The 18,810-nt window shown below is 45.0% G+C and overlaps 2 protein-coding genes across 34 annotated transcripts in view; both read left to right on the top strand.

Moving 5' to 3' along the window:
• The window catches only part of NR1H3 (nuclear receptor subfamily 1 group H member 3), a 31,529-nt gene extending 24,969 nt beyond the window's left edge, over positions 1 to 6,560 (top strand). For all 9 annotated transcript variants that reach the window (XM_088166941.1, XM_014881925.2, XM_014881928.2 and 6 more), the window contains 6 exons: positions 495 to 703; positions 942 to 1,121; positions 1,560 to 1,659; positions 3,178 to 3,291; positions 4,125 to 4,219; positions 4,620 to 6,560. In XM_088166941.1, coding sequence (XP_088023067.1) covers positions 495 to 703; positions 942 to 1,121; positions 1,560 to 1,659; positions 3,178 to 3,291; positions 4,125 to 4,219; positions 4,620 to 4,766 — 845 coding nt within the window. In that variant the 3' untranslated portion in view covers positions 4,767 to 6,560. The remainder of the gene's footprint in view (positions 1 to 494; positions 704 to 941; positions 1,122 to 1,559; positions 1,660 to 3,177; positions 3,292 to 4,124; positions 4,220 to 4,619) is intronic.
• A 2,625-nt stretch (positions 6,561 to 9,185) lies between these two features.
• MADD (MAP kinase activating death domain) overlaps positions 9,186 to 18,810 on the top strand; it is a 67,711-nt gene continuing 58,086 nt past the window's right edge. For 15 of the 25 annotated variants that reach the window (XM_088166867.1, XM_088166855.1, XM_088166869.1 and 12 more), the window contains exon 1: positions 9,210 to 9,237. The gene's annotated coding sequence lies outside the window, so the exon portion shown is untranslated. Of the gene's footprint in view, positions 9,238 to 18,810 lie in introns of all 25 variants that reach the window. The other 10 variants (XM_088166873.1, XM_088166872.1, XM_088166859.1 and 7 more) reach the window with 1 other exon arrangement.

Here is an 18,810-nt window from a genome sequence, read left to right as displayed (position 1 = left end):
CTGTATATACAGCAAATTATCCTTTCACTCCCAAACTCCACCCAGGGCTGAGTCTGACCTTTGAAGAGGGTGAAATGACACCAGCTGTTAAATTAACAATATTGAGAAAAGGCATAACAGTAGGATAATATAAAATACGGTGGATACACCATCGCATATGAGGGGAACACCTGTTGTAACATGACATTTTAGGGAATTCCTTTATGGGGAAAGTCACTGTTGTTTTTCTGAGATCTGCAGGGCATCATGAGGGGAGCTTCTGCCTTTTGTGAACACTTTATATGACAGTATGATTAGAAGAAAGGCAATGGAACAACTTGAAGTAGGGAATAGAGGGAGAAACAAATAAGTACTGCTGTCGGCTGTGTTGTGTACACTCTACTGTGCCCGGTACAAGCTGTGATCTCTGCCTCTCCATCCACAGCACATTACCCTGTGTTTAGTGTAGTTTCCATTGTCTTCCTATGATTGATCATGAGCTATTCCTGCTTTAGATGTTCTGTCTGAAGAACAGATCCGACTGAAGAAGCTGAAGAAGCAGGAAGACGATCAGGCTCGGACAGTTGTGGTGCGCCCAAACCCTCCAAATCCACCCAGCCCTTCCCACAAGCTGACACCGGAGCAGCTGAGCATGATAAAAAAGCTCGTGGCCGCTCAGCAGCAGTGCAACCAGCGCTCCTTCACTGACAGGCTCAAAGTGACGGTAAAAACTCTGCCACAGTAATCAAAATAAGAAAAAGTGACGTTTGGGGAGTTGCGTTTTTGGTAAAATATTTGGGAGAACGGATTTACTTTAGGCATTGCATCTGTGGGCTAAAGCTCTGAAGAAGAATAGCAAAGGATGATGTTCTGAAGTTGTCATTTTCTTTCTTTGTTCTTTTTATCTTTCCTATTTGGCTCCATCTTTCACAAATATCTGGTGTCTCTTCTCATTCCTACAGCCATGGCCCCAGATTCCTGATCCAAATAACCGTGAAGCAAGGCAGCAGCGTTTTGCACACTTCACAGAACTTGCAATTATCTCAGTGCAAGAGATTGTGGACTTTGCCAAGCAATTACCTGGCTTCCTGGAGCTTACCAGGGAAGATCAGATCGCTTTACTGAAGACATCTACCATAGAGGTGAGAGTTTGACTCCACCCTAGTGCATAGTAGCAGAGATGAAAGAATTTGGAGTTATCCACCTAGAAAACTAGTTCCATTCCTTTTTTGAGGATGGCAGACTGAAGGACCTCAGGTGTGGGACCATTACTGCAGTGTGAGGTTATATTGGCAAGGTGCCTGGTTATATACTGCAGTGCCTGGTTATACAGGAAGGGAATGAAGCAAGTGCCTTGGTAATGGTAAGCAGGAATTTCCCGTTTCCCAGAAGCAGACACCACAGAGGATGGCAGCAGACTTTATCTTGGCATTTTTAAGCACTCTTGAGAGAAACTGGAGTGGTTTTGTTTGGTGGTTTTTTTTCCTTTTTTCCAAAGATGCTTCAACAGCCAGCAAATTATTGATGTTGTAACATTTCTTCCTGCTTTCAAATTGAGTATATCTTATTTCTGTCTTCAGGTGATGTTGTTGGAGACCTCTCGGCGCTACAATCCAGAGATTGAGAGCATCACCTTTCTTAAGGACCTGAGCTATAATCGGGATGACTTCGCCAAAGCAGGTGGTGCACTAGACAGGTGTTTTTTTCTTCCCCGGTGTCTTGTGTTCTTACATATTTTCCTTCTTTAAGTGGGCTGCTCTAAGTAGTTTGTGGTGAGATGTTTAGAACAGGACCAAACCAATAGCCCCACAAACCTTTTTTTTCCTTTCAATGTATGGTACCAGCTCCGTTCATGTGTTTTTGTAGATGTCAATTTGCTTGGGAAAATCTGGACTCTTAAAGCATGAAAATATTGCTGCAAGTATCCACCTAGGGCTAGCAGTTGGTGTGAAATTCTTTGCTTGTAGAGATGTGATGTGGTAGTGGAGCTGTATCAGATCATACCAATCCAAACTACAGCCTTCTCTCCTTTGCAAGTGTATCACTTGTTAATCCGGATGGACGCTTGGAGCAATGACATTACTGTGATTACATTTCAGTTGATATGAGGAGTGTACTGTGCATTGAGGATCCCCAGAGACTGCTTTAGACATTTTATCATCCTATATGGTAGCCTGTGGTGTTGTGATCTCTGAAGTATATTTTTTCCAGGAGCTATAAATGCCTGTAATTTCAGATGAAGTAACAAGAAGTGTGTATCTTCAGCATTTCTAAAAACAAGACTTCAGATGTACTTCAGCTGATCTTAAAATTTTATTCCTTGAGTATAGCTATTTATACCTGAGATGGCTTTTATATACAACTTTTCTTTATGACACTTTTCCTGGTAGCCTTTTCTTCAGGTTATTAGAAAGGCAAAAAGCAGGGAGCCAGAAAGATACCCTCCATTTTGTTCGTCCTTCTCTGATGCAGTTGTAATGCAGGAAATTAGAAACTGGGATGCTATTTTGGAGGAAAGGCCTGAAGTTTTCAGTATGATTACATGGCACAAAGAGACCTGATTTGACAGTGGTCTCTATTATGGCAATGAGTATCAGTGCATTTCTGTCTGACTGCATTTATCAAATGAGGTGATTGCAAGTCTAGGTCAGGCTCTGCCTCAGGTCTCCCAGTTCTTTGAGTGAAGGAAATGGCATAGTTCAGAGTTCTTGGAACTGCCTATTTTCAACTCATCCATACTTCACATGAACCTGAAATGTGGAATTAAAGCTTTCTTTGAAAGTGTGAAGGCTGCTGGGTGTGAAGATGGTGATGCTGTGAGAGTGGACAGTATAAATGCTGTGCTTGTGACCTTCTGATGATGTTTTGATGGACTTACCTGGTAGCTGATGTTGTGTTCGTTTAGCTGTTGCTCAGTAATGTGCTATGGCGTATTTAAGGCTTTAGGAAAACCCAGAAGTAGTGTCATTGTACAGTTAGAACCTGACTCCTCAGCCACTGTTGTTGGTGTTCACCAGCAGTGGATGTAAAGTGGATGTATTCCTTAGAGCATAATGTAAGGGCTTTTCCGTGCCTGTCTATCCTCCCTGCTCCCTGGTGTATAGCAGTGGATTTCTGGCAGCTTTTTCCATGAAAGGGAGAGGTAGAGAGGGGAGACAATTGTTACTGCCTCACCTTGTTCTCTTCTGTTTCTTGCAGGTCTGCAGTTTGAGTTCATTAACCCCATCTTTGAGTTCTCAAAGGGAATGAATGAGCTACAGCTTAATGATGCTGAATATGCACTTTTAATTGCCATCAACATTTTCTCTGCAGGTAAAAAGCCAGGAAGATCCAAAGAGTTGCAGCAGTGAGTCAGAGGGCAAAGAATGTAGAGTAGAGTGAAGGGACATGACAAATAGAAAAGGAGTAATAGAGCATGTATAGGATGTAGTGATAAAGGGAGCATATTAGTCGTTATATTCTGAATTTTCTAGTGCCACTTCCAGAGGAAATTGAATTCCTCACTGCTGGAAAAGTGTGCAGAAAAAAACAGCCAATATTTATCTTACTTATTTAGAAATGGCTATTTTATTGCCCCCTTAATGTCCTTGGCACCTCTTTGGTGTGATGCAGGTCCCACACCATGAGTGACATCTAGTGGGCAAGCAAACAAAGCAAACATACTCTGGCAAGAGGCAGTATTGCTCCGGGCCAGGACAGGGCTTTGCCAAGAAGCCACCTCTACTCTTCTGTCTTGTGACCTGATTAATGACTGTTTTTCTTTGTTCCTGTTTTCTAACTGGTTCAGCTACTGGAGAGACTTTCCCATTTGCTCTCGAATAGGCGGCTTCGCATTTTTTCTGGGACTGCAACATGAGACCAAACGGCTCTGTGTAAATGTGTTTGGTCTCTCTAACCTCCCACCTCTACAGGAGTTGGATTGGACTCCCCATGTGCAGTAGACATCACTGAGAAAGAATAGTTACAGGTGACTGACACAGCTGCCATGGATATATCTCCCAGCTGTGCTGGGTGAATGTGAGATGAAGTTTTGGGAAGACACCATAGGAGGAAGTGGGGTTAGACAGAGATGTTAGATCCAGTGAAGCTGCCCACAGCAATCTGCTTATGTCTAATCTGCTTACTTCTAATCTGCTTTTTGGCAGACCGACCGAATGTGCAGGACCAGTCCCTGGTGGAGAGGCTGCAGCACACCTATGTGGAAGCGCTTCATTCTTACATTTGCATCAACAGACCAAATGTAAGTGCCTGACCAGAACATCTCCAGTGGTGATGCAAGCGGATTTTGTGTTTGTGCAGGCAGAGTTCCTGCAGTACTGTCTGTCACAGGTCTCTTGCTGCCTGTACTGTCGTGCTTGTCCCTTCTGGGCTCTTTGATAGCAGCTGTAAATGCAGGGTTTATGAGCTGCCACAATCTGCTGTCCTGTATCATGTTCCATAGTTTTGCCAGCGTGGAAAGTCTGGAGTTTTGGGACATGATGTACTACTTGTGTAGTAGTCACACTGCATCCTCCTGGAGAATTGCTGGCTCTGGAGGAAGTAAGGATTGTGATTACAGTATATCATCAGTTGTGGTAATTTTTTTTTTAAAAGCAAAGTTTTAGGTGAATTTACTAACAGCTGTCTGTCTGCCCCTGCAGGACCGCCTGATGTTTCCACGGATGTTAATGAAGCTGGTCAGTCTTCGGACACTGAGCAGTGTCCACTCTGAACAGGTGTTTGCCCTTCGGCTGCAGGACAAGAAACTCCCGCCCCTGCTCTCAGAAATCTGGGATGTGCATGAGTGACTGCATGCTCCCAGGGCGCTGACATGCTGACATAATGCCATCTCCCAGCCTTTGCTAACGAGAAGCCAGCCTCCCCTCTCCAAAGCACTGAACCCTGGGCTGGGCATGCAGGGAGTGATGAGCCTGGGGTTTCAGTGTTGTCATGAGACTATGCAGGAGGCAGCTGGGGTAGATCAGATGGAAGGGTTGGTTTTGATGTAGTGCCCGTACCCCAAAGGAATAACGTGAAACGTTCAAAAACGGTAGAAATGAAGACCTTTCCCCCTGCCCCTCAACTCCTTTTTCTTCAGAGTCTTTCTCTTCTCTAAGCATATGCTGAGGGTTTGCCCATTGATCCTCTTCTCGCTGATTATGAAAATGAATTTGCAGGAACTTGCCAAAAGCTCTCTGTTGAGAGTAACCCAGCTCAAAAGGCTTCTGCAGGGTCCCCAGTGTACCTGGATCTGAGGAGCTCAGGGAAGTCAGTGTGGATGTTCTAGGAGTTTCACTGGGTTTCTTAAAAATAAAATCTCTTGAATGTGCTGCCCTTTACAATGATTCCAAGAGAAGTAGCTTTTATTTCTTTATTATGAGACTTCATCTCTAGAGCTGCCCTTTATTCTGGCCCTCCTTTGGAAAAAGGATTCCTGTAATGTGTAGTGCTCTTTGTCTAACAAGGAGGTCCTCTGGGTAGGGAACATTGTGTATCAAAAAGATGTCAGGCATAAAGTAGTGGATTTGTTTTAATGTAATGCATCACGGTTTTATCTCATGGTGGTTCTCAGACAGCTCAATTTACCTTTGATTTGCTAACAGCTGGACTTTAGTTCAAAACAAATCAGGGCATAGATTTTATCTTTAGGGGTGGAATAGAAGAAAGATAGGTGGGTAGGCCTGGTACCTAGGTAAGGTGGGTGTGGTGGAAGGATCTCAAAAATTTCCAAGAATCTGGAGCATGTGGTATGTGTTCCAAGATGGGTGTGAAGACGTATTGACCAAGGAGAGAGGACACACTGCATTTAGTGAAATGTGGGCATTGCATAAGCTGTGGGCTGTACAACTCTCAGATCATGGGCTGCAGGAATATTGGGTGTAATCAGATCCACTTGCATCGTCTTCCTTTTGCCAAAGTCTTTCCAAGGTACTTGCTCAAGGTTTCAGTGATGATCACGGGATATGGAGGTCTCTCCTGTATGAGGAGTGCCAACTGCTTCAGAAGGACACTTGGGTCTGGTATCCTTTCTTCACTTTGGGCATTGTGAGATCCACACTGGATTTGTGGCCCAAGTTTTAAGTATCTGCATCCATAAGTATTCTAGGATTTACAGCAATATTTTGTCTGACAAAAGAGGAATACACTGTTATAAAACATGTTCCTTATTTTCCAAGAAAAAACATCTTATGGCTGATCTCAGAGATGTAACCTTAAGTATCCTGGTAGCGTGGTCTCATGAGTCTTCTCTGTCATAGGGGTCTATGTTTGCTTGCCCAGTGAGCATCCCAAGAGCATAGGTTCACATGGCTCGGGGTTTTTTTGTCTGTCTGTTTTTTGGTTTGTTTGTTGTTTTTTTTGGCTGTGTATCTGAGCGCTATGCCCGTGGTGAGGGTATCGTGTCCATTTTGCACTTGAGGTTGGTCCCCTGCCACTGGCCTTCACTCTGCACCTTTGTAAAGCACTTGTAACAATCTGTAAAATAATCTGTTGTTTTTTATAACTCATTGCAATTGCAAAAATTCTTGTTTAAATCTGTATTTTTAACTAATCTGTTTGAGAAATGTTAATGTTTATATAAAAGAATAAAGCCTAATACAGGATTTTGACATTCTCTGATGTGCTGTCATGAGACTGGAGGAGGGTGGAATAAGTTCTTGCTGTAACAAGCTCAAAGCTGATAAGAAATGATGGATATATGTGTTGGGGAGAAGCAAGAAGTGGTGAGAAGAAATAGCAGTGCAACCCCAGGCGGTTTCCTTTGGCCTTTCATATGAGATTTGTAGCTTGGTATGTGCCTTGCTGTGTGCCAGAGCTGGCAAATAGCCTCACCTCGGTTTGTACAGCTGCATTCAGAATGTAACCCTTTTGTCACATGTCCTCTACTGCATTTTCTGCATTTTGTGGCTCACCAAAATTGAAAGAAGAGTCCGGTGTGCCCTGGCTGTCAAGTGGATTTCAGTAGGGCCTTACCTGCCCTGATATGCTGCTCATTTCTGATGTATTCATAGGCAAAACACCAGGGATAGCTGAACACGTGCATTACCTCAAAGGGAGCAGCAGGATGGGGAAAGCAGAGAGCTGTCCAGCATTAGCTGCTTCCTAAGTGCTTGATGATCCCCTGCCCCAACAGGAAAGGAAAGCAATGGTCAGTTTAGCAAGGTTCCACACCACAGGCTATTCTGCTGAGGCGTCTGTGTTACTCTGGAGTCTAAAATTTAAATTGGAATCTACTGAACCAGAGCAAGAAGGAATAGGAGTAGGCTTATAGGAGACTGGAGTGGGGTATGAGAGGGAAAGTAATGGGGAGAGCTCAAGAGCTCATCAGTGCTGGGTGGATTAGAGGGTAGCTGCTGTCACCAGAAGAGCTGCAGCTTTATATTCTTTGGGCTGCATCTCCTTAATTTGAAGAGAAAAACTGCATGTGAACCTGATGGATTCTCAAGATACAACCTCTAACATTGCTGTGGATGTCAGTGGTGAAAACAGCGATTTTCCTTATTTCTGTGTTGTGATTTAACCCAGGCAGCCACCACGCCCCATACAATCACTCACTCCCTCCCCAGCAGCAGGACTGGGAGAGAATCAGAAGGGTAAAAGCTAGAAAACTCATGAGCTGAGATAAAGACAGTTTAATAGGGAGAGCAAAAGCCACACACACAAGCAAAGCAAGGACTTAGTTAACTGTTTCCTGTGGACAAGAAGGTGTTCAGCCAGAGTGGGACCCTATAATGTGTAATTGTTACTTGGGAAGACAATTACATTGCTCCAAACATCCCTCTATTCCTTCTTTTTGGGAAATTATTTGGATTTTTTATGCTGCCTGAGCATGATGCCAAATGGTTGGAATATCCTTTTGGTCAGTTGGGGTCACCTGTCCTGGCTGTGTCTCCTCTCAGCTCGGCTCTGTGTGAGCCCTGCTCAGCAATAATAAAAATATCTCTATATTATCATCACTGTGTTCAGCACAAATCCAGAACATAGCCCCATACCAGCTGCTGTAAAGAAAATTAACTCTCCAAGCCCAAAACAGCACATTCTGCCTTGTGCACCCCTTTTTGTTACCGTGTAGTCAAATACAATCTCCTTGTTTACATCTTCACATTCTCAACTTCTTTTGAAATTGCAAATCAGTACAGAGGCATTTTTTGTCCTTTAGAAGCTTCCCAGGTTAGCCCATGGAGCTCAAGTAAGCAGGTGTGGGGAAAGAAACATCCATGAGACTGGCGACCCTTTGTACTTTTATGTTTACAAAATGGTATCTAGGCCTGAGATTCAGTCCTGCTGCTCTAAGTCTCTATACCTGATCTATTTCAAATTAATTTTTCTGATTTGGCTGCTGGAGAAATCTTGGGGTGCTTGAATTACAGTCCTGGGAGGTGTTCCTGGTTGGCTGTACCCTTATTCAGCAGCTGTATTTTCTCATTATACACTCAGATCAGTGGGGAAGGAGGAAAGGTATTCCTGAAAAGGTATTTTTGAAGACCCAATTCCTCTACAGTATACATGGGCAAAGTATAAACGAGGAATATCAAACAGTGGTTCTCTATTTTGCACTCCATATGTATAAAAATTGTGGATTACTTGTGGTGCTTTTGATTACATTTTGGGTTTATTTTGGTAGTTTTGGTTTTGTTAATAAATTGATTTGTTTGTGCAGCTAACTGGGTTGTAGGAGCTTGGAAGGAATTTTAAAAAGCTGTATCTAAAGCTTTTAATAACCAAATTATCTTGTAATCTTACGAAACTACTAGCAAATCAGCAAGCATGTAGCTCAATACAGAGGGTGAAAGTACAGGGCACTGCGTCTCCTTCTGCTGCAAGGCAGCGCGTCCTTGTCCGTGTGGAGCCGGGCTTTGCTGTGAGGCTTCAGCTGCTGCTCGCCAGGACGAGCTCGGGCAGCACCGACTCCCGCTTCAAGTGCCTGATTGCCTCTATGCTCCGCCTCCATCCCTTCTCTATTCCGCCTCTATCCCGCCTCCATCCCTTCTCTATTCCGCCTCTATCCCGCCTCCATCCCCTCTCTCTCCCGCCTTCATCCCCCCTTATATCTCGCCTTCATCCCCTCTCTATCCCGCTCCATCCCGCCTGTCCCTCCGCGGCTGCAGCGCCCCCTGCGGGCGGCGGGCGGGGCGGCTCCCCCCGCGCCCGGCTGCGAGTGGTTCGCTCCGCCCGCCCCGCCGCCCCCTGCGCCGGCTGTGGCGCGCGCCGCCGCTGGCGCTCGATGCGGAACTGGGCGGGCGGCGCAGAGCGGCGGCGGCGGCGGTGGCGGCGGCGCAGGTGAGCGGGGCGGCCCGGCCGGGCGGGGCCCGGTGCCCGGTGCTGCAGGCGGCCGGGTGCGTGCACATGTCAAAAGCGGAGCCTGCTCCACAGACCCTACGTATGGGTCGGGCTGGGGAGCGCGGAGCGCGGCCGGTGGCGCTGCCGGCGGTGACCCGCACCCGGACAGCTGGCGGCGGGCCCCCCCCGAGCGCTGCCGCTGCCGCAGCCGCCCGGCCGGGCGCGGTGGTGATGCTCGGGAGCGCCGAGCCCTTCCGCAGGGTCACGGCCGGCGGCGGGCAGAGGTCGTGTCCCGCCGCTGCCGGAGCGGGGCCGGCCGGGCTGGGCTCCATCGTGCCGGGGCACCGGCGGCGGGCGGGGCCGCGATGTCCCGCTGTGGCCGCGGGCTCTGCCGGCCGCTCTCGGAGCCGGCCCCGCGCGGCAGAAGCAGGAGCCTCTGCCGGGTCCTTGCGGGTTTCCAGCCGGGACTGGCTATGGGAATAGCGGCGGGGCCGGCCGGGGAGGGGGCCCTGCCGGGGCGGGGCTGTGGGCGCGGGGCCGGCGCTCTCGGTCCCGGCCCGCCCGGCGGCTTCTCCTCGGTCCCGGCCCGGTGGAAGCGGGCAGCACGGGGAGGGAAGGGAGAAGGGCGGCTCAGGGCGGATAGAACCCCTTGGAAAGGGTGAGGTGTGCCGCCGTGTGAAGGGGTTGCTGCGGTAATGTGACTGGAAAGGTGCTTTACTCCTTGGTTTGTAAACAGCAGATCCTGTTACTCCGCAAGACAATAGAATAGGAAATCCGCTTTATAGTGGGCAATTTCTTATGAAGTCGACTACTAATCAAGAGCATTTTCCCCTCCGAAATGGGTGTCACCACCTTGTTGTGTTGCTCGCTTTTATTGTCAGGTGGAGGAGGGGAAGAAAGCTTGGTCTGTGTCACTGTGTGGAGTCACGATAAAGAAGTGTTTCGAGAAATAAGCTTTGAAAAAAATTGATTTGTTTCCCGTCTTTCTTCTCTCCCTTTCCCCCTGAACTCCTCCATATACCACACTGTTTTCAGTCATATGCAAAATAGCATCCATTATAAATTTGCAGCCCCATGGAGATGGGGTAGAACTGTGATCTGGCGATATGTTGTGCCCTCCCTAGACAAGCCAGCCATTTTCTCTACGTCCAGTGTGACAGTGGGTCAGCATTTCTCTTGGTGTGCTCTCAAGTGTCCTTGCTGTGCTCCTTGCACCATCGCTTATCTGCAAAAAGGATGCTACTTGTAGACACAAGCAAGGGAAGGGAAGATGTATTGTGATGTCCTGAGGGTCACATAATCAAACCAAAGTCATCTAAATATAGGGTATTTGGGAAGTGTCTCTATTTTTGGACTTTATACTGCTTGGACTTAGGGAGCTGTTTTGGATTAGGCACAAGAAGTACTTGCTGTTTTCAGCACTAATGAAAAGCTGCAATTCTGACACATCCAAGAGAGCACTTCTCATCCAACATAGCTAAAATGCAGATTTTACAGGATTTAATCTGGCCATCTCTTCACAGCATGTTATGTAACACTGAACTGATAGATCATTCCAGCTATAAAATACTATTTTTGCCTTACTATTGTATTGTTAGAAAATGCACAGCTTTTGAACACAATTTAATAGACACTGTAATTAAATGCACGCTCGTTAAGTATCTTACTGTGTGTTTAACAAAATGCAGAATCATCAGCAAGTCTCTACAATGCTTTTGTTTGGAGAGTAATACAGCCTTGTCCTCACTAAAAGATCTTGTACCTGCCTGTCCAGTGGTGCTGCAGTTGTATCACAAGTCTGGACTCCTGTGTTCTTACCAAATTAACAGGTTTCAAGCTGTAAGCTTCAGAGTCCTACTGCATTGTTTTCCACCTTATTGCTTTTAAAATATTTCTGCTTTTACTGGATGGGCAAAAAAAAGGAAATCAGTATTCTCACTGAAAGAATGTTGTCTACACAAAATGCATAACGTGGCCAAGACACAGTTCTAGGACGTGTGTTATATGCCAAAGCCGTGAATGATAGCGAACCAACGGCTGTGTGGAAACTGACAAAAAAAAATCATCTAGTTTAAAGTTTTCATGGAAAAACATAAACATATGCTAGAGGACAAACCTCTTCTTCAACCATGGTACCATTCTGTAACTCTTTTGGAAGCAGATAGGGTATGTATGTAATGAATCACAGAATGTGCTGAGTTGGAAGGGACCCACAAGGATGATTGAATCCAACTGCTGGCCCTGCACAGGACCATCCTCAAGAGCCACACCATGTGCCTGAGAGCACTGAATCCAACTTCTGTCTGTTTTAGAAGGATTTGGGGGTCAGAGGAGTAAAAGTTTTGAGGATTTTTATCAGTAATCCTTGCCCACCTACCCAAAGTAGCTTTTTAGGTTTTAGAGCGTCAGGACTGATGGTTCAGTAGAAATGGTAGAAGCATCAGTACATTTCAGGCCTTACTAAAACACTTGTTTAAACACTGAATTAAATTAGTGTTGGCTTTGATTTTATCTGCCCTGGGCTCTGGGGCATAGAGGCTCATAATTTATGGCTTTTCTCCTCTCACCTCAAGCTTTATCAAATACTCTGGTTCTGTAAAGACAGACTCTACTAGGCATGCCTCTGTCAAGATGTTCAGTCTAGTCTATTTAATATCTTCTGTGACAAGCCAGAAAAAACAAATTTATGAAAATTTTGAGCATTAAATTAGAAAGTCACAAGTACTACTTAATTCTAAGAGAATAAATTTCTTAAAAGTTTTTAATATCCAGCATTCCAGCTAATAGATTTTCTCTGATACTCCTTTCCAGATACATTCGTTAGAGGAACAGTTTTCTTTTTTGGGGGAAAAATTGGTAGAGGTTTAGTATGTGAGAGAGGATAACAAATGGTGTAAAATAGAGTGTCTTCCTTTTCATTTCACACTGTCATTTTTTAACTGTATTTGCCATCATACTCGGTAATTGATACTTTTATGTTAAAATTTAGTACAGAGGTGAATGGTTCACTTACTTTCCATTAGGAAGGAATTGGAGACAGGTAGTGCATATGTTACAACTCAAATGAATTCCTGAAATGTCCTTTGGCCCTGCTGTGCCTGCATTTAAGATACACTGCATTAAATTTCCAGGCAGTTAACACAGTTATTCAGTGAACTGGTAGAAAATACAGATACAGCTTCTGATTAGGGATTTGCAGCAATGAGGAAAGGATTTAGAAAAAAAGAATGAAAGAGCTTGATATGCAAGATTAATATCATGCCCCCAGTTTAAAGAGCTTTCATCTATCCTCAGATATGAATATTCGTGAAGTAAAAGCACTGTCAGTGACCTAATAAGAAACAAAGTGAAATAAAACTGAGCATCATGAGGCAACAATTAGAAAGGAATGTATTTTAGTGGGATAATCTGTTAATCTGTGGAATAATTGTGATACTTCTTTTGTAGGCAGAATGCTTTGCTGCTTTTCCTTCTCTGCCTTGAGAACTATGAAAAACTTACATCCACCTACTGCTCACTCTCTGTGGCTGAACTTGTATAATTCAGCTGGTCTTTGCTCTGTTCAGGCTAGAAAATAATTTTAGAACATTTAGATTCTCTGTCACTGGATCTCCTTAAACCTGTCAAAACCACATCGAAATGTCTGTTGATTATTGACAAACATGCTCCTGATTTCTGTCTTGGAACTAGAACTGCCAGGAGCTCTGAAATACCTTTACACTGGGGAACTCCCAGATGGGGAGGTTGTGCCTGCTGGTGCCCATCAACCACTGAATTGTGAGAGGTTGTGTGCACCTTAGATCACTGCTACTAGCAGGACCCTTGCAGGGATTTAAAAATAAGAAGTGCTGCTTGCCTAAATTACCTAAGCTGAGGCAGTTCTCATGCTGTGATCCCAGACACTGCAGTTAAATGAGAGACTCTTGTGTTTCTGGGTTGCTGTGAGAAATAATGCATCAGTGTAGCAGCAAGGAAGAAGATTTTATATTTTTCTGTTTCTTCTACACCCTTCATTATTTCAAAGCAGCTGCATTCCTAAAAACAGAGCTGGTCATCATGTTGCCTTTGATGTATCCAGTAATGTTTGTCAGGTATCACCTTTTTGTTTTGTTTGTAACTAATCTCTAAACAGTTGTGAGAATCGGGGAATTAACATTCGCTTTTTTATACAAGGGACAAAGATATGTTACTGTCAAATTTGTTATCTGATGACCTCCAGTAACTGTGTTTTATCTTTTGAGCAGAGCAGCCTTTTATTTCATATCCTGTTACTTTGTCCCATCTGCAAGATGAGTGCTCTGGTTGTGTGCTGCTTCCCATTATACTCTGACTGAATTTCCCAATGTCAGTGTAAAACTTTGGATTACCTTCTTGCCTGTAGCTTTGGCACCAGCTTCCCTGGATCTCTGCTTGCCTGGGTGCCTTGTCCTTGCTCTGGGAAGGCCCGTGTGACAGGAGATGAGGAGTTGTGCCTCTGCCTGTTTCCGTGTCATCAGCTGGAGGGAGGAGTGCTTTTTGTGGTACAGATAATTAACAATCAAAACCAGTATCCACCAAAATTTGCTGCAGCCTCAAATGCTGAGCCACTCCTCTGCCGTGTCTGTTTCCTCTTGATAAGCAATTAAAACTGCTCTGCTGGAGCCACGAGCTGGGCACGCTGCTCCTGTCCTCCGGGCCACCTGGTTCCTCCCTTCTCTTTGTTGGGAGTCTTAAGGCATACCCAGCAGGGTGGTGTTTTCCCTCCTTCCTTTGCCGTGGTGGCTGCCACTGTGGTGTCTAGAAGGTCCTCTCGGGAGCCCTTGCTCTGTCATTTGCTGGCTCCCAGCAGATGCTTGAGGCGGTTCCTGTCCCTTCTTCACTCTGAGCTTGCTTCCCCCGATGTTTACGTGTGGGTGAGTCTGCCAAACGCACACTTCTCACACCCCAGAGCTCTTGTAGAGAGAAAACGGGCTTGTCTCTTTTATTTCCTTTCGGTTTGGACCAGCTGGCACTATGATTTATCACCAGAATTAATAGTAGGATTGGTTTGAGAGTAGGAATTTCTGATCTCCCACCGTGTTGATGAAGAGAAGGGGAAGGTGTGTAGGGGGAAGGAATAACAAGCAGGTGGCACACGTGGGGTACAGGCTGAGTGCTTCTAATACACAAGGCAAAACAGATGTGGGGCTCTGAGTTCTGAGGTGCTAACAACAGCCAAATTACTGGATTATTTAAAGTACTTTATTTTCTGGCTCACATTATCCTGAACAATGTTCCTGTGTTTCCACACTGGTTGTGAGCATTCCCCTCCTGTGTCTTACAAATGGCTGTAATTTGTTGTTGGGATGCCATTTGTCTGTGTGACCGATTTCCAGGAAAGAATTGAATGTGCCTGTATCTGGTGGTGATGATGCCATGAGTGATGTCTCCTGGCCCAGAGCTGCTCACTGTGGCAAGGAAAAGCACTGAATAATTTAGCAACTGCAGCTGCATCCAGCAGTTCTCTCAAATGTCACATGCTTTGTTGTTTTCTTGTTATTTTTTTTATGGCTGTACATTTACACTATTTGGCTTTTGGAAAAAGCTTTCTGCATTATGGGAACTGGGCAGAGGGCTGGGAATGGAAGCATCTTGTGGGTGCTGGGCTCTAGGCTGCACTCAGAAGCAGCACCAGCGTTTCTCAGCTCGAAGCTCAAGCCAAAAGCAGTTCTGCTTTGGAAAAGAATGTAATGCTGTAGTGGCTGCAGGTGGTGTGAGGCTAATTTGGCCTGGGGGCATTGTGTGGGTTTTGGTTTGCCCTTCCTTTCTCCCACCCCCACTCCTTGCAAAGTGTATAAGTGCAGATTTGAGGATCAGTGGAAAGCTGATGAGGTAGAGAAAATGAGAAGGCTCTCATATTTTGTGATGGTGATGTTTCATAAGGAGGGGCAAAAAAGGACAGACTTCAAAAGAGTTGGCCGTGTGTTACTGTTCTCTCATGCAAACCTCCAGAGATTATTTTTGAATAAGAGATGAATTTAAATTGGATCAGTGTAGAGCAGGAGAACTGGCCAGATTGGCAGAGGGTTTTTATGCCAGAATTTGTTCTATGATTCTGTAGTGAGTGGTGCCCTGCACAATGATCCTGCCCAGGAAGGATCATGAGAGATGTTTCACACACTAAAGGAGGGGAGGAGAATAAGGTCTTTAACCTAAATTGAAGCGTGTGAAATGTCGTGTGGCTGAGGCTAAAATCTGTCATCTCCTTCTTATTAGGAAGTGGAGTACTATAAAAGGGTGTGCTTTTCCTGCACTAGTTTATTGTTGATGTTTTTCCCCAAGAGTGTAATGGAATAAAATGGATAACAGTATCTGCATACCATTCTTCCTCACATGCTTATCTCTTGTTGTTCATTCAAGCCCTGGTCTTGATTTTTCTTCATGGCTTTCAGGTGCCTTCTGCTGGGTGCAGCTGTAGCTGTGTGGGGCAGGTGCTGCTGGAAGCTCCTTTGCCTTTGCTGCAAGTTCCTGTTCGGATTGTGTGTTTGTGCCAGCACACTCTGCACGTTCCTCTTGTGCCCGCCCTGAGTGTCTGTGGAAGCAGCTGGGGCTACCCGGATAAGCAGATTTTGTCAGCTGTGCTTGGTACTCAGCTTTCCATGGGCAAGAATGACTCCTGATATTTGTAGTACTCGTGGATATGTGAGGCTGATGGGTTGGGAAGTGTTCAGCATGTTGCACTGTTGTGTGACCTGGGGCCTGCAGGTGCCAGGAGGGCTCTGTTTCAGCGCTGACTCCGGGCAATCCTGGTGCCTGGGTGAGGCTTGGGGGTAGTGTGGGCAGTGCTGGAGCAGAGGGGGCGGAGCGCTGCAGCTGCTCTATAAATACACCCGACAGGCTAAAATCTGGGGACTACAAGATTGGGTTGCTATGGTGATTGATCTGAATCAGATTACCTGTGGCTCTGTTTTCACAGCATGTGCATGTGTGGTGACTGCGTGATCTTGCATGTACACAGGCTGCTTTAGCCAAGCTTTTGGCTGAAGCAGGAAGGAGAGAGGAAGCAACGCTGAAGGGCTGACATATGGCAAGGACAGGGAAATCTGTCACTATAGCAACCGGGAACCTGAATCAGTCCAGCTTCACTCGTGATGCTGCAAAAAGGTTCCATCTGTGTGGCATGGCACTTCTGTTTGTGGGCTAATTCTGGCCATTTTCAGTCTCTCTGTCAGCACCCCTGCCCATGCTACTTCCATTTTGCTCTTCAAAACTAATGTGGAGGCTAAAGATGCTTGGCTGTGTCAGTACTGTTTTCAGAAGGCAAAAAGATAATATTATTTGGTAGGAAAGGTAGAAATCTTTAAATTACCATCATTATTGATAAGGCCTTCAAAAGAAGTCTTCTTGCATTACCAAAACCTGTTTCCCCCATTCATTCTTTAAATTTCATTAATCTGGCTTATTCTGTCCTTTCCCTCAAGATTTATTGATAGATGAAAAGTGAAAATAATTGAGTTGCATCTTCTGTTTTACCTGTAAGCAGCTCTTACTGATTGAAGTGATGCATGTGCTCCAGGGCGGATGCTTTTAGAATTTGCCTGCAGTCCTGTTCTCTACGAGGTGATTTCTTATGCTTGGAACTATCCCCTAGGCATTTTGCAGAACCACACCTATGTTATAGGTTAGCCATACTAGATAAATATGTCATTGTCTGTTTAGGTATGCTTGCAATTCTTTGAAAATGTCCTTTTTTTTTTTTTTTTTCCTCTCCAACGTGCAAGTGTCTTCTTAGGAGTCACGGTGTTGGCATGCACTGCTGCCTTGCCAAGCTGCATGGTAACACACAAAGCAGCTGCACCAGTATAGCAAGTCTGTCCAGGTCAGATTTTAGAAATTGTTCCATGTTCTGTCAAGTTCTGGAGAAGGGGAAGTGTTCCCATCTCTGCTATTGTCTGCGTTTCTTGTGTTAGCAGAAACGTTGAAGTATCTGGATAATAGCAATAATGAACTTCCTAGAATGTTGCATATTTTAAAGTATAAAACTGTTAGCAGTGTTTTATATAGTTGTTAAGCAGAGAAAATGAAAAATGGCTCATGTGAAAAGAGGACTGTCTGTCTGCTTCTTTAAAAGCTTAGTACAAGCAAAAAATAGCATGTGCTATTACAGAGATAATGTCTGGGATAATTTGAAACACACTTGGAAGAAGAAGTAACCAAAATTTCAGTGATAAAGACTCCATAAAGATTAATGTCTAAAGACAGGTCAAAGCTACCATGAACAGTTCACATTGTGCTTCAAACCATATTATTTCCAGTTCAGCAGGGAATTAAATGGAGTTCCTGCCCACACAGGTGAGATTGGCTGGTCCTGAGGTACTCACACCTATTTCTCATTGCTTAGCAGATAGGTCAAAGTGTGTGATGTGAGAAACAGAAACATAAATAAACCCAGAAGTGGGCATTGAAACTCCTGGCCCTATCTGTGTTTGTTTCAGCTTTCAGTTTAGTTCAGTCTTGAGTTCACAGAAGACTATGCACTAAGGTCAGGCATAGTGGCTCTTAGAGCTGAACTGGTACAGGTTGTCTTAGCTGAGAGTAAATAGAAATTCAAGGTGTTCCAAGGAAACTAAAAGTTAGTTCCTTTTGGATGTGACTGAAAATTTGGTCTTTCACAAGGTGAAATTTCAGTGAACCATAATTTATGTGGCTTCAGTCCTGTAATTTGTTGTCTCCTTCACAATTTCCTCTTTTTTCTCTTACAAATTAATGTCCCATGTATGCTCTGTATTCAGTCAGTGTGCAAATTGAATTGTATGATGCTGATTTGTATTCTAAATGTATCCATGCACTGGTGAACTGTGCAGTATGATCCTTTTACCAGGTAAAAGCTGGACATAATGGAAGGAAAAGCCTTCCTGGTACCATCTTAAAGCATGGAAGAGTTGTAAGGAAAGCAGGGCTTAGCACCTTCCTGTTGTAAATTAATCTGTTGTCTTCATACCATTTTTTGCAAGCAATGATGTAAATACCTGCTGGGCATCATGCCTGGCCCATCAAAGCTGGAAGCTTTTGTGAGGAAAACACTTGCAGGTGAGTGTGGTGGGCTGACCTTGGCTGGATGCCACTTGTCCACTCTCTCACAGCTCTCCTCAGCAGGACAGGGGGAAGAAAATCAGATGGAAAAAACCTTATAGGTCAAAGTAAAGGTAGTTTAATAAAGCAAAGATTGCATTCATGGAAGCAAAGTAACCCAATAAATTTTATTATCTACTTCCCAGGAGCAAGTGCTGTTCAGCCATTTCCTGGGAAGCAGAGCTTCAGTAGGCTTAGTGGTTGCTACAGATTATAGATGTTTTAAATAATGGATTCTCTGCCTTTCTCTTCCTCTCTCTTAGATTTTATCCTGAGCAGACGTCACGTGGGATATCCTTCTGGTCAGTTTGGGCCAGCAGTCCTGGCTGTGTCTCCTCCCAATGCTTTGCATACTCCCCAGCACTGCTGGGGGAAGATGTTGGAGAGGCAGCCTTGATGCTGTGCCAGCACTGCTCAGCAGTAGCCAAAACACTGATGTGTTATCAACATCATTCCAGTTACCAGCACATAGCACATCACTGG

The sequence above is a fragment of the Sturnus vulgaris genome, chromosome 6 (assembly GCF_052056855.1).
Source record: "Sturnus vulgaris isolate bStuVul1 chromosome 6, bStuVul1.hap1, whole genome shotgun sequence".
Classification (NCBI taxonomy): domain Eukaryota; kingdom Metazoa; phylum Chordata; class Aves; order Passeriformes; family Sturnidae; genus Sturnus; species Sturnus vulgaris.
The sequence above is the reverse complement of the archived record's forward strand: the minus strand, read 5'-3'. Positions and strand labels throughout refer to the sequence as shown.